This window comes from Hydractinia symbiolongicarpus, chromosome 2 (assembly GCF_029227915.1).
Source record: "Hydractinia symbiolongicarpus strain clone_291-10 chromosome 2, HSymV2.1, whole genome shotgun sequence".
Classification (NCBI taxonomy): domain Eukaryota; kingdom Metazoa; phylum Cnidaria; class Hydrozoa; order Anthoathecata; family Hydractiniidae; genus Hydractinia; species Hydractinia symbiolongicarpus.
In genome coordinates, this window is record NC_079876.1 from 16,296,553 (window position 1) to 16,309,898 (window position 13,346).

The 13,346-nt window shown below is 31.5% G+C and overlaps 1 protein-coding gene across 1 annotated transcript in view; it reads right to left on the reverse strand.

The window, feature by feature from the left end:
• LOC130629674 (spindle assembly abnormal protein 6 homolog) overlaps positions 1-13,346 on the reverse strand; it is a 38,347-nt gene that overhangs the window by 13,603 nt on the left and 11,398 nt on the right. The window contains exons 6-9 of the mRNA XM_057442971.1: positions 2,576-2,653; positions 1,957-2,076; positions 1,196-1,264; positions 475-522 (exon numbers count right to left, since the gene is read on the reverse strand). Coding sequence (XP_057298954.1) covers positions 475-522; positions 1,196-1,264; positions 1,957-2,076; positions 2,576-2,653 — 315 coding nt within the window. The remainder of the gene's footprint in view (positions 1-474; positions 523-1,195; positions 1,265-1,956; positions 2,077-2,575; positions 2,654-13,346) is intronic.

The following is a 13,346-nucleotide window of genomic DNA, read 5'->3' on the forward strand; positions in this document are numbered from 1 at the left end:
GGCATTTTGTTAGATTGCTAGACTATATGCCCTGTCTACATATAAAACTAGCAAACTCAAGACTGCAGGTCAGTTTCTGTTATATATATATTTACAGAAAATAATTTTTAGCGATTTGAACTGTTACAGACTTCTCACTTTTTTGTTTAGTTTACTGAAACTAACGGTGTCAATTTTTGCCTGAACCATGTTTTCACAGCATCTGCACCTTAAATAAAACTAGCAAACTCAAGACTGCAGGTCAGTTTCTGTTATATAGAAAACAATTTAGTGTCAATTTTTGTCTGAACCATGTATACTGGGACAGACAAAGGTTGCTCAATATTTATTTAACCACTGTGTAGTGAGAGAAAGCCTACTCTACTAACAATAAAAAATTTAGGTTCCATCAATAATGTGAATTATAATCGATATAATTAGATATTTTTTTATAAATATGCAACACAGAATATATTTTTTAGCATATAAACTCACCTTGTTATTCGTTTGTGACTCTCTCAACCTGTTTTCAAGTTCTCGAACCTAAAACGAATGACATTTTAAACCAACAAAAAAAATGATTAAGATCAATTCGTGATATCTCAACAACCACGACACACTGCATGCAAGACCCTACATTTCAAGATGATGTTGTAGTCAGAAGTAGCATTACCCAATAATTTTCCTGATTTATGACAAGTTAGAATCAACAGAATATAAACACCAAGCAACATCAGACAAGACAATACTTCTTTTAGGTCTTTCAGTATGTCTCACTCAATTTGATTAATAAAAATCAATAGAAATGAATAGAAATCAATAGAATAAATCGAAATTAATAAAAATCAATAGAAATTAAACATCAAGCAACATCAGGAAAGACAGTTCTTCTTTCAGGTCTTTCAGTAACTTATGTCTCACTCAACTTGATCAATAGAAATCAATAGAAATCAATAAAAATCAATAGAAATCCATAAAAATCAATAGAAATCAATAGAAATCAATAGAAATCAATAAAAATCAATAGAAATCCATAAAAATGAAATGAAAGAACATCAATGTTTTATATCTTAATAGTTATAATCAAAGTAGTATAGCCTACTGGTTATGGGACAATAATTTTTTCAGGCCTTCGAATAACTTGTCAATTTGACCAATAGAAATAAAAGGAATAAGTGTCAGTTTGACCAATAGAAATAAAAGGAAAAAAACCCACCGTTTTATTATATCTCTCATCAAATGTGAGTCTTTCATTCTTTAATCTTTCTTCATAAGAATGTCGCAACTGAAAATAATGAGAAGTGTCGAAATTACAAGCAAAATAGGCGTTTTGTTTAGTTTTTCTTTCACAAAGTTAACTCTATACTTCATCAACACAGCACAAGTCATTTAGAAGTTAATTGAAGTGGTTTAATCCACCCCCTTTTAGGATATTTGATACCAAAAAAGTATCAATGGGGCCTTTTCTATCCAAATTCATTCTAAGAATTGAGAAGTCAGTTAATAATTTAAATGAAAAATATACACAGGATTCCCACTCTTTTTTTCAAAACAAAATTGAGGAGATTTGAGGAGAAAAACTTGCACTTGTAAAAATGAAGGAACACACAGACTGTCATCTCAATATTTTCTTACAAAAGATAACTAAGAAACTTTGCTTCCAATACAAACACAACAAAAAAGTAATGTTTGCAGGCCACAGCAAACACAAGTTGTGGTGATTAAAAATAAATAATATAAAAAAACAAAACATATATAAAAAATAACCAAATGTCAAAACCTTTTTGAGCAGAATTGAGAAGAAAACCTAATTTTCAAAAAAAATTGAGGAGATTTCAGGAGGATTGAAAAGACCTTTTGAATTTGAGGAGATTTGAGGAGTTATGAGGAGGCGTGAAATGAGATAGTAACTAGACAATTATTTTACTCTTTCCCTGGATGTGTAAATATTAAAACTTTTTAAAACATTTTCTTCACCTTCTCTTGGTTTTGTTTTTCTCTGCTGACTTGTTCGTTCAATTGAGATGTTGTCTCGCCCAGTTTATCTCTCAGCTGAATCTTTAACTCATCAAGCTCCCTTGTTCTATCTGCTAATATCTAAACACATCGAATTGCTGGATTAACACAGCAAGATAAAAACATCCAAATTTCTCAGGACTACTGTTCCACATTCATGGCCTATTCATACAAGCCTAACCATCACTTATAGGACCACCATCATTTTTACTGGTTGCTATACAAACTTGAATATAACAGGTTTCGCAAAGTAATTTGATTTTATATAAAATTATTACATGCTGTTTTACAATTAAATAAATAAATAAATAAATAAAAATTATAAAACAAAAAACCATGGAGTCCTTGCTTCTTTCCCCTTTTTTAAAATAAAAGGAAAAATATAAAACCATAAATTAAAAAGCATTGTTTACCAAGATTAATTTTTAGTTCTTGAAGAAAATATTTTTTTCAGTACTGTGTAATTCTCGTGGATAATGCAACTAAGCAAACACCACAGAAGAGAAGGAGACAACCAATAATATTAAAAGGTAACACAAGAAATAAAATCTTCCTATGTAAGAATGTGAATTGAACCTACCTGGTTGGTGGAAGATACTCGGTTTGATAGTTCACTTTCTTTGCTTGAAAAATTTTTTTCTAACACAGTCTTCTCTTCCTAAAAAAAATCAAACCTACATACAACGTGTTTCCTGATATTACATTTGAAGAATCATTCGGTCAAGCAAAATAAACTTTCCTGAATTGTTTCTAAGGTACAACATCTTAAACAAGATGCTTAGTAACTAAAACAATTGTTACGTTACTTCAAAGGGGCTTTGCCTTTTATTGATCCTCAATCTTAAACAAAATATTTACAGACAGTAAATCTTAAAGATTGTCAATCAATTTAGTTTATTCAACTAAATTGGCAGCCTAAAACAATACTAATGTAATACTAATGTGTAATATAGATGACCTTGTTTTCTAAATTGTAAATGTTGTGTGAAAATTCCTGACTAGTGTCTTTTAACAGGATCCTGAGGTGGAAAATGATGTGAGGATGATGAAGACCTTTTTCGTTGCATTTAAGGTATTTAAAGTTAATTATACTGCATAAATTATGCAGTTACATTTACGAAATAGCAACTTTTGATATGCCAAGATGGTCATGGTTTTCTGGATTTTTTCAACATTTGACGTTAATCTCATAACTTTGTGTCGAATTGTAATATTGAAAAAAATGTAAAAGAACAATTTTTAAGTACTATAACATAGGCCCAAGAACAGTTTTTACCTTAGTATACTTTTAAATGCTGTGCACTCGACCAGACCAGAATTTTAGTTAAATTAAGCTATACACAAAATTCCACACCATATTTTCTAACTCTAGCGAAAGTACTATCTTTTGACAATGAAAAATAAATATATTTTAAAATACATATTTGAGGATATATAATTTTGTACAGAAACCTATAAGATAATTAAGTATTTCTGCTGAGGAAGTAACAAACAAAAAAGAACTAGAAATTAAAACTCAGAAAATTCCCAAAAAAAGACATTCACATACTTTTTGGACAAAAATAATTGTATGTGCCTAGCTCTTTGATTATTATTATTAAACCGTTGCTTCAACTGTTAATTGCATTTGCAGCGTAACTTTTGCTTTTTTAGAGCATAGTCAACTTAAATTTTAAAAACCTTATACGGAAGAGAATAAATAAACAGGATACAGAACAAAATACAAACATGCACAGGGTAACTATAATGCCATTAGTAAATGTCCTATTTTATAGAACAATAAAGAAACGTTTTTAATTAAATTGTCAGCTGATATTTTTTTAAGGAATTCTAAGCCTCTATAATAGCCTCTACAATAGAATTAATATAATATAATATAATAACCATATTCGCAGAAATAAGAACAGAATAAGAAAAAAAATCCTCATCACTTCACATCATGCAGATTAATAGACAGATAGTATGGATTATACACAACATTCTACCACTTGTAATGATTCGAATTAGTGCCCAAGATATTTTAACCACCCCTATTTAAATAAACACTTGTAAATGTCTCAAAGCTTAATAAATGCTCATATATTCTAACAAGTGCTTTTGTAGGGAGTGGTTAATAGAAATTATAAAATCTTATTTTAATTCAACCCATTTTAAAAGCCTATGTAAAAATTGAAAAGGACATCAATTCGGATCATTACTAAAATGTATTACACTGAGTAAAAATTTTGTATTGGTATTTATGTAGGAGTTAGTATATTATTCTTTAAGGGAATTTAAACCCTATTTTCAATTATAATTAATGAGAAACACTTTTTGTTTATCAAGTAAAGGAAGGCTGTAGATGCTGGAGATGAGATTTTGATAATGAATAGAATGTGATTTTCCAGGACATAATGAAGCTAAAAATAGATTATTTGTCATATTTGTTGAAGCAAGAAATAGAAAATAACTGTAGCTTTCATATAACTGAAATAGAAATGGCTATTCAACATTCTTTTTGATGGTTTTTTAACATGAATGTTTTATGACTTCTTGGAAATTGTTTTAGAGTTCATCAATTCATTGTGAATAATTTTTGTTTATAGTCCTTGTATTAAAAATTAATGTTTTAAAGATTCAGATAAAGTTTAAAATTTTGATACATTCGATAGAATGCTATTGGATGGACATACAGGCTTTTTTTAAAGAAGTTTAATGCATTGGTTCAAAAAATAATACTTCAATTGTTTTTTTAGGTGCTGCACTAAAACTTTAGCAGCTAAATAATTTTGTCTGGGAGTAAGCAACTATGTCTGCTGATACTGTCAATAAAATGTAGCGTCAAGAAAGGTAATAACTTCACACAGGTATGTATTTCTATGATGTCTATGACATCTATATTACACTGTTAATTTTATTCCTTACTACTGGAAAAAATGGATTTTCAGGACTTTATAAATATTATTAAAATTTTTGACTTTTATCACTGATGATAAATTATCCCAAAAATTTAAACAATATTTGGCAATTTCCTGTTTTATTATAGAATTCTTATATGAAACATTTTTAACATTTTTAGTTGTTATCATTTATTTTAGAAGCAACAGTTCAATAACTACAGAATATCTACTACATTACCAAGAAAATACCAGCAACTATGACAACATGACAGAATGTTAGCATAAAATTGTTTAGTGACAACAAATTATTACATAAGGAAATGGCTGTTTTTGACTTAGACAAAATCAAACATGGAATTCATATGTATTTTATTGGTGGTAAGTATTCTATTGAAAAATTGCAATAGATAAAATGCAATAGACAGATTAATATATAATTAAAAAAAAAATGGGCCCAGCAGGTCTTTTTTTTATTCATTCCATTGAAATATAACGAGTTCCATTATCCGGCTAATACTATTCCGGTTAAAATCTGTTCCGTAAAAGACTTTATTAATTTATTGATTTATTGATAGCAATTATCCGTAAAAATGGCGGCCGTACAGGTGAGCCCCTCATGACAAATTTATAACACCTGTGTTTTACAGATTTAGTAATGTATTTTGGTTAGAGAAAAACTTCTTACAGTCTTTACATAAATAATTTTGATTCTTTCTAGCATGAACAGGATTTTAAGGTCAGTCATCTAATCACTGGTACAGTTGCAAGTCAACAAATTCATCAACCATTCAGCCAACATATTCATCACTTTGCCAGCCAACAAAGTCAGGACACCCACAATCAAGTATGTTGGTTAATTTTATAATTATTACCATAATTATGATAATTTACCCAAGATAACCTCTTCAGTTTGCATTAATACTGTTATATATGTCCTGCAAAGCTAATAAGCTCCACTTGAGTTACGAAAGGAAGTCATGCAAGTAAAGCAACCACCAATTAGACACCAAATAGACATTTACCTTACACATAAATTTTATTCTCATGCTTAACGCTTAAGGCTCGATTTATACTTTGATAATCTCTAGTATGATTTAACCATGGGATTAAACCCACAACTGGAAAGCTCTATCACAAGGTTATCAATTGGCTTCTCTGAATTGCACTAATAAATAAACAAATAAAAGTGCTCAATATTGCTGATTAGAGTTTCTATTCTTTAACACATTTACATTATCCACAACTTGCTTGAAACAATAATCTAATCTACATCCACTCTAAAGCTGAATCTCCACTACACAAGTTTCCTGATAACTTTTAATCAAGTCACATGACAAAAATCACAGATCAGAAAATCTAGCATTAATTTTTTTTTTTTTTTTTTTGGTATGACGAAATATTGGTCTGTCCAACTGGATTAATGGTACTATTTTTAATTAAATACATGGGGAATAAGTGCAGTTAAGTTAAACCGGCCAGTAAAAATTTTGAGATTTGCATTTTTATTTTAGCAGTATTTTAAATTGTTTCAAATTATAGGGTGCGTTTAGTAATGTTCAAAATAAAAACAAAATAAAATAAATCAATGTGTCCAGTGTACCAGCTGGATAAAACGTTTTCTTAAATGTGGCTGGAATATGCAATTTTAGTCTTGTTTTATTTGTAATAAATTTATTTAATTTTTTTTCTTTTCTCTGTATACTAAAACTAACGAGGGTGAACCGTTCTCAGTAGAGAATGATTACACGCATGTGCCATGCTTAACTGTCAACTTTAATGTGTCAGCCCTTAAAATACAAAATGTGGCAGTTGCGTTTGTACTGCAAAATGTTTAAAAATTTGATTCTATCTTATTATTTTTATAACCCATAATTCAAAGATGTACAATATTTTCTTTTTCTACAATTTCGTTTGAGGATTTTTAAACAATAGATCTGCAGTGATATTTTTGGTTTTACAATTTGCTAAACTACTTTTGAAAAACTGAAATGCTTTCTTTAAATTTTTACTTTGTACATGTTAGTGTGAGCATAAGGAGAAAATAAAACCAATTAAAGTGTTTCCCATATTGTTTCTGAAGAAAGGAAATAGTTTTGTTTGTTTAACTCGTGGTCTTATAATATTAGTTTGATATTATTTTTGTAGGTGGGTTACAAATAGTAAGCAAAGTTTTAGTAGCAATTTCTTAAGACACCTTGACAGAAGCCAAAAGCAGTACATAAAATAATTATGGCATGTGCATGTGTGAATCACCGAAATATTCATTTTTATTAATAAAGAAAGGATACTTTTTATACCGATTCTACATGACAGCAAAAGAGTATGTTTTTAAAAAATAAAACAGCATTGTAAAAGCAAAAATATCACTGCGGATCTGCGAATTGTTTAAAAATCATCAAACGAAATTGTAGAAAAAGAAAATATCATTGTACATTTTTAAATGCCATTAAGACAGAATTGTAAAAAGAGCTTAGACACTTGCTTCTCATGTTTGGGGTTCACAAATTTTAACATTTTTAACCTGTCCCCAACATGAAAAAATGCCTTACCCCTGGCATAACGACTGATATTTTTGCAAACATTTTTTCATCTTGGTAATACCAGATAAAAGTTAGGAAAATTCACAGAAGGGCAAGGAATATAAAGCATTTAAAAAAAAGGTTACAGCACAGCACAACATGATTTTGCGTTCTAGAACTTGTGTACATTGAATTAAAAAAAGTTTAAACTTCATAGTCATTCTTAATCATTACTAAGAAAAAATAAAAAAATTTTTTTCATTTTTAACACATAACATAGATCATTAGAATATATATCATGAAATTTGCAGTCCAAGTTGGGCATAATGACCTGCAGCATTTTTAATGTGCTGTAACCTTTTTTTTAAATGCTTTATATTCCTTGCCCTTCTGTGAATTTTCCTAACTTTTATCTGGTATTACCAAGATGAAAAAATGTTTGCAAAAATATCAGTCGTTATGCCAGGGGTAAGGCATTTTTTGCAGGGGGTAAAGAATCTGAAATTTGTTCTTTTATATGCCATTTATATAGAGTATATATATATGATGTTTTTTCAATTTTTATAACTTGAGTATTTGGTGGAATGTATGAAGTATTGTATTTATTATTTGGTGAAAAAAAACAGGTGGTATATTTTACAGACCGGAATTTGAAAAAATACGGACCAGCTATTAGAGCCAAGAACGTTATCAATTTTATAGTGTTTATTTCAAGTTTTTTATATAGCTTGAATATTTGTTGACATGTATAAAAATACTAATACTAATAACTAGCAACTTTTAAGTCCTAATTGTTAGCTGACTTTTGTGAACAAAATCAAAGAAAGTCTATTTATAATCCCAGTATTTCATTTAACAATAGTCTTCTGATCGTAAACAAATTCTCCCAACACGGGCTAATATTTACCAATTTGATTATATTTTTATTTTATTTAGTCATACTAACATTATTAAATATAATTTTGAACAAATTTTGGTAAAATAAACAAATTTCAGAGATATCTATTCAAAACTTGTAGTTTTCAAGTACCACCTTTCATCAAGGACGTCATACTCAAAGTGATGACGTCATAGATGAAACTACCTACTGGCCAAGTTTTATGTTCTAACTCTCAGCTGTTCTCTAAAAATCAAGTGCCCCCCGTGCCTTTACCGAACCAAAAAAGCCCGGGCTTAATAGGGTTAAAGAAAAACAAAAAAAAGAAGGAAAAATTGCACACAAACAAGAATAAAAATAAAAATTTTTCAGGTTAAAAAAGAAAATATACAAACAAATATAATTTAAGAAACACAAAAAAACATTGAACATAATCGTTCTTGAAAAATTTCTCATTGCTAACGTTTTAGCAAGAGTAAAGGGAAGTTTTGCAAAAATATTTTGTGAAGAATTGTCTTCTAGAAGCTTCTGATGATACCTGTGGGTGGACGAAAGGACCAGCTAGACATAGACAGACCTGGTGGTGGAATAATGAGGTTGACCAGTGTATAAAGGAAAAGAGGAAACTTTGGAAAGAGTGGAAGTCAGGTGGTAGTAAAAATATTTACTTAGAAGCTAAGCGTCGGGCTCGTACAGCAGTGTATAAGGCAAAATCAGAAGCAGAGAGAAACAGATTTGCAGATGTGTTAAGAAGGGAAGACCAGCGCAATGAGGTATTCAAGATAGCAAAGCAAATGAAGAAGACTAATCAAGATATTGTAGGTGAGAAGTGTATACGTAATGATGAAGGTGTTTTGGCTAGCACAGAGGAGAAAAGGGTAGCTTGGAAGAATCATTATCAGAGGTTGCTTAACACTGAGTTTGATTGGGACGAGGATAATTTGTCTGATGATGATGTCGTAGAAGGGCCAGCCATGCAGATCAAGACAGAATGGGTAGTGGAGGCTATTAGGAAAATGAAGATTGGCAAGGCTGCAGGAGTATCAGGTATTGTTGCAGAGATGGTAAAAGCATCTGGATATATTGGAGTTGAGCTTATTACAAGTCTTGCTAACCAGATTATAAAGGATGGTGCTATTCCGAGTGAGTGGCAGTCGAGTGTAATAGTGAATTGTTTCAAGGGCAAGGGTGATGCATTAGAAAGGGGTAACTATAGAGGTTTGAAGTTGGTTGATCAAGTAATGAAAGTTATTGAAAGAGTGATTGATAAGTTACTTAGAGAAAGAATTGATATAGATAAGATGCAATTTGGTTTTGTTCCAGGGCGTGGCACTACAGATGCAATATTTTTACTCAGACAGCTTCAGGAAAAGTATTTAGGAAAGAGAAAGAATCTCTATTTTGCCTTTGTAGATTTAGAGAAAGCTTTTGATAGAGTGCCACGTAAAGTTATTTGGTGGGCTGTGAGAAAATTAGGTGTGGATGAGTGGCTAGTTACGATGGTTCAGTCTATGTACAGCAATGCTAGAAGTCGTGTCAGGATTAACGATTCACTTAGTGATGAATTTAGTGTAAATGTTGGTGTACATCAGGGTTCTGTACTTAGTCCTTTGTTGTTTATTCTAGTCTTAGAAGCGCTGTCGATGGAGTTCAGAACAGGTTGCCCATGGGAGTTATTGTATGCAGATGATTTGGTTCTCATAGCAGAGTCGATGGAAGAATTAGTTGAAAAGTTTGAGAAGTGGAAGAAAGGACTAGAAGAGAAAGGGCTGAAGGTAAACACAGCAAAGTCTAAAGTCATGATAAGTAGCATTGCAGCCAAGTGTGACCTTGTAGTTGGAAAGTGGCCTTGTGGAGTTTGCAGGAAAGGGGTTGGTAGTAACTCAATTTTTTGTCAGACTTGCAAGCATTGGGTACATAAGAAGTGCAGTAGTATTAGTGGAAGGTTAAGAGCTGGCATACAGTTTGTATGCAAGCGTTGCAAAGGTGAGATTATAGAGAATAAAGTATTTCCAGCTTTAATGATGTACAACAGTGGCTCGTTAGAGATAGTTAAGAACTTCTGTTACTTAGGTGATATGTTGGGCAGTGAAGGGAGTGTTGGAAGAAGTGTTACTTGCAGGATAGGTTCTGCTTGGAAAAAGTTTAGAGACTTACTTTCTTTATTGACTAGCAGAGTCCTGTCAATTGAGTTAAAAGGTAGGTTGTATGAGGCCTGTGTAAGAAGTGTTATGTTGTACGGTAGTGAGACATGGGCAGTGAAGCAGGAAGATCTTGACCGTTTAGAAAGGAATGATATGAGAATGGTTAGGTGGATGTGTAATGCCAGTCTGAGAGACAGAAAGAGTTCAGATGAGCTAAGAAGCAGGCTAAGTCTCTGTAGAATTAAAGATGTTATCCAGATAAGAAGATTGAATTGGCTGGGGCACTTGGAAAGAATGGAGGAGGATAATTGGGTAAGAAAGTGTAGAGACTTGATAGTTCCTGGGGCAAAGCCCAGAGGCAGACCGAGAAAGACTTGGCAGGAGGTTATAAGGACAGACTTGATAGAGAGGAAGTTGAGTTTAGATCTAACACAATCTAGATCAGATTGGAAGAGGGTCATTAATATACCCCGTCCAACCCATGCTAGCATGGAAAACAGACGTTAAGCCGAGAATGATGATGATGATGATGATATAGCCATAAAATTTACTTGTGCAATCTTTCGTTCTTATGGAAACCAATGTGCAATAATTACATGATACTCACAATTCGAAATTTGCAATTACATCACGATGAAGAGAAATCACAGAAGATTACAATGTCTTTTTTTTAAATTAAAAAATTAAACAATTGTGTGGTTTCTTGCTCATAGAAGTAACCATTTTGTAGTTGAAGTCAAAGAGAGTCTCTTTATTCAACGTGATAGCGTATTGAATATCGTATTGAATATTAATATTAGATCAGCTCCGTTGTATTTATTTACTTAGGCGTTTTATTAATTGTACGGAAACATTTTGTAACACATATTTTCTGCTGTTAATTGGAAGACTTGATAATGGGTCTACTGAACACTCACAACATTGTCAAAAGGTTTTCACTTCCTAAGTCACGATTCGTGTGCCAAAGAAAATTTAGAGAAACAAACATATCAGAAAAAAATGTTTTAAAGCTAACAGTTTTTTATCATTTGCTTGCAACATTACTATAGTTAACCTTGTTTTGCATGATTGGGGGAGGGGGAAATAATTCAAATTATACAACTTTGACTGGATATTTCCAAAATACAAAAATGCAATCAACTTATGATATATAGGTGATTCTTTACCATGGCCCATTTGTACTGGGGACCGCGGATCGAATCTAGCTCACTGCCAGGCAGTATATGTTAGTGATGCACAAAGTAGTTCTTTTTCAACATAATTTATGATATATTTAAATAATTTTATCAGCATTTCTGTTGATTACATACTGCTTTTTTTTTAGATTACAGGGGTTCAGGAAACTTGCGCCATAACCAGTAGATTGGTTACGCTGAATAAGCCTATAAATAGAGAGGTAATTTTAATATGCTATCCTGCACACAAAGGTCATTTGAATTCTAGTTTCTAGTCAAATGTTGACAAAGTATTCAGTGAATGGTCAACATGCTTTTGGTCTAAAGGGAAATACCCTTTTTTAACTTCTTTAATAATTAATTATAATAAAAATAAAATAATGTGTCTTTTCATTTGTATACTTAAATTTTACTGCATTTAGATGAAAAATATTTTTACTATTTCATTTCTACTTATTTTTTCTCTTGCATTTTATAGATGGATTGTGCCTGCACAGATACGTAAACAATGACAGAGAAGAAAGATTTATTAGAGAAGAGAGAATTATTTATTAAATTTTTTTTTTAATAAACTTTATTATTAAACAAAAATTATGAGCTTTTTCTTGTCTTATGCATAGCTTTCCTAAAGCATGGCGGTATGTAATATTTACAAAAGCGAAAAATGAGGCCACAAACACAGTTTATTATGATGTACGCAAAGCAGGAGTGTTAAATAGGAATATATATATAAGACTAACCTGTAGGTTATCTTCGCAATAGTTCTTTCTGTGTATAACGCAACGCTAAATTAGTGTGATTGATTCAACTCAACACTACAGAACACCACTTTTACTAAACACAACGAATTACCAATGATACTGGGTCAACACAATTAAAACCCCACCACCAAGTGATTCTTATTAGTAATCGCCTGGATAGAAGATCAACAATCTCCCTCTATTTTCTTTCTGTTTGGCGTTCAGTTGGTTATTCGAATGTTGAGAGGAATTTATAGCGACTCCTACTCGCTTAGTACAGTGGTCTAGGGGCAAAACTGGCTTTTCACCAAAACCCTCTACTGTACTAGTCTTGGTTAAGTCATCACTACATGTATCTCTCTTTCTTTGTGTGATTACTTGTGTGGAATTTAAACATAAAAATTCTAAAAGATAAAAACTCAAAAAAACTTAATTTTTGAACACAATATTCAAATTTTCATAACTCAACATTTAATTGGTCCCTATTATTCTTCATGACCCCTTTGTAGCACATTCATTAAGAGTGTGCTATTTGCTCCTTGTTTTGTTAACATGTCTGCTAACTGATGTTTGGTAGAAATCCACTTCAATTCAATCTCTTTCTGATTGATACTCTGTCTAAGGGAAGCCATATCAACCCTTAACCGTTTGTCTTCCAAAGATTTTGTTGAATGGGCAGCTTCAAACAATGATTTGTTATCTGTATGACATAAGATGCCTTCTAGATTAGTATTCAACACTTCATTTATCACATTCTTCACCCATATGCATGTATTAATACCATTAACAAGAGCTAGTGTCTCAGCAGCAAGAGTGCTACGCGCAACTCTCTTAATCTTTTTAGACTGCCATGTGATAGGTGCCATAAGATTCTCAACACCTTTCAGGAAAATAAAAATTCCACTTTGAGAGCTGCCATCTTGAAGGTTCCCAAATGAAGCATCAGAATATAAGATCAGTTGTAATGGAAGCTTAAGTTTCTAAAATTTCAAGGAAATGTTGGGATCCAATTTCAAC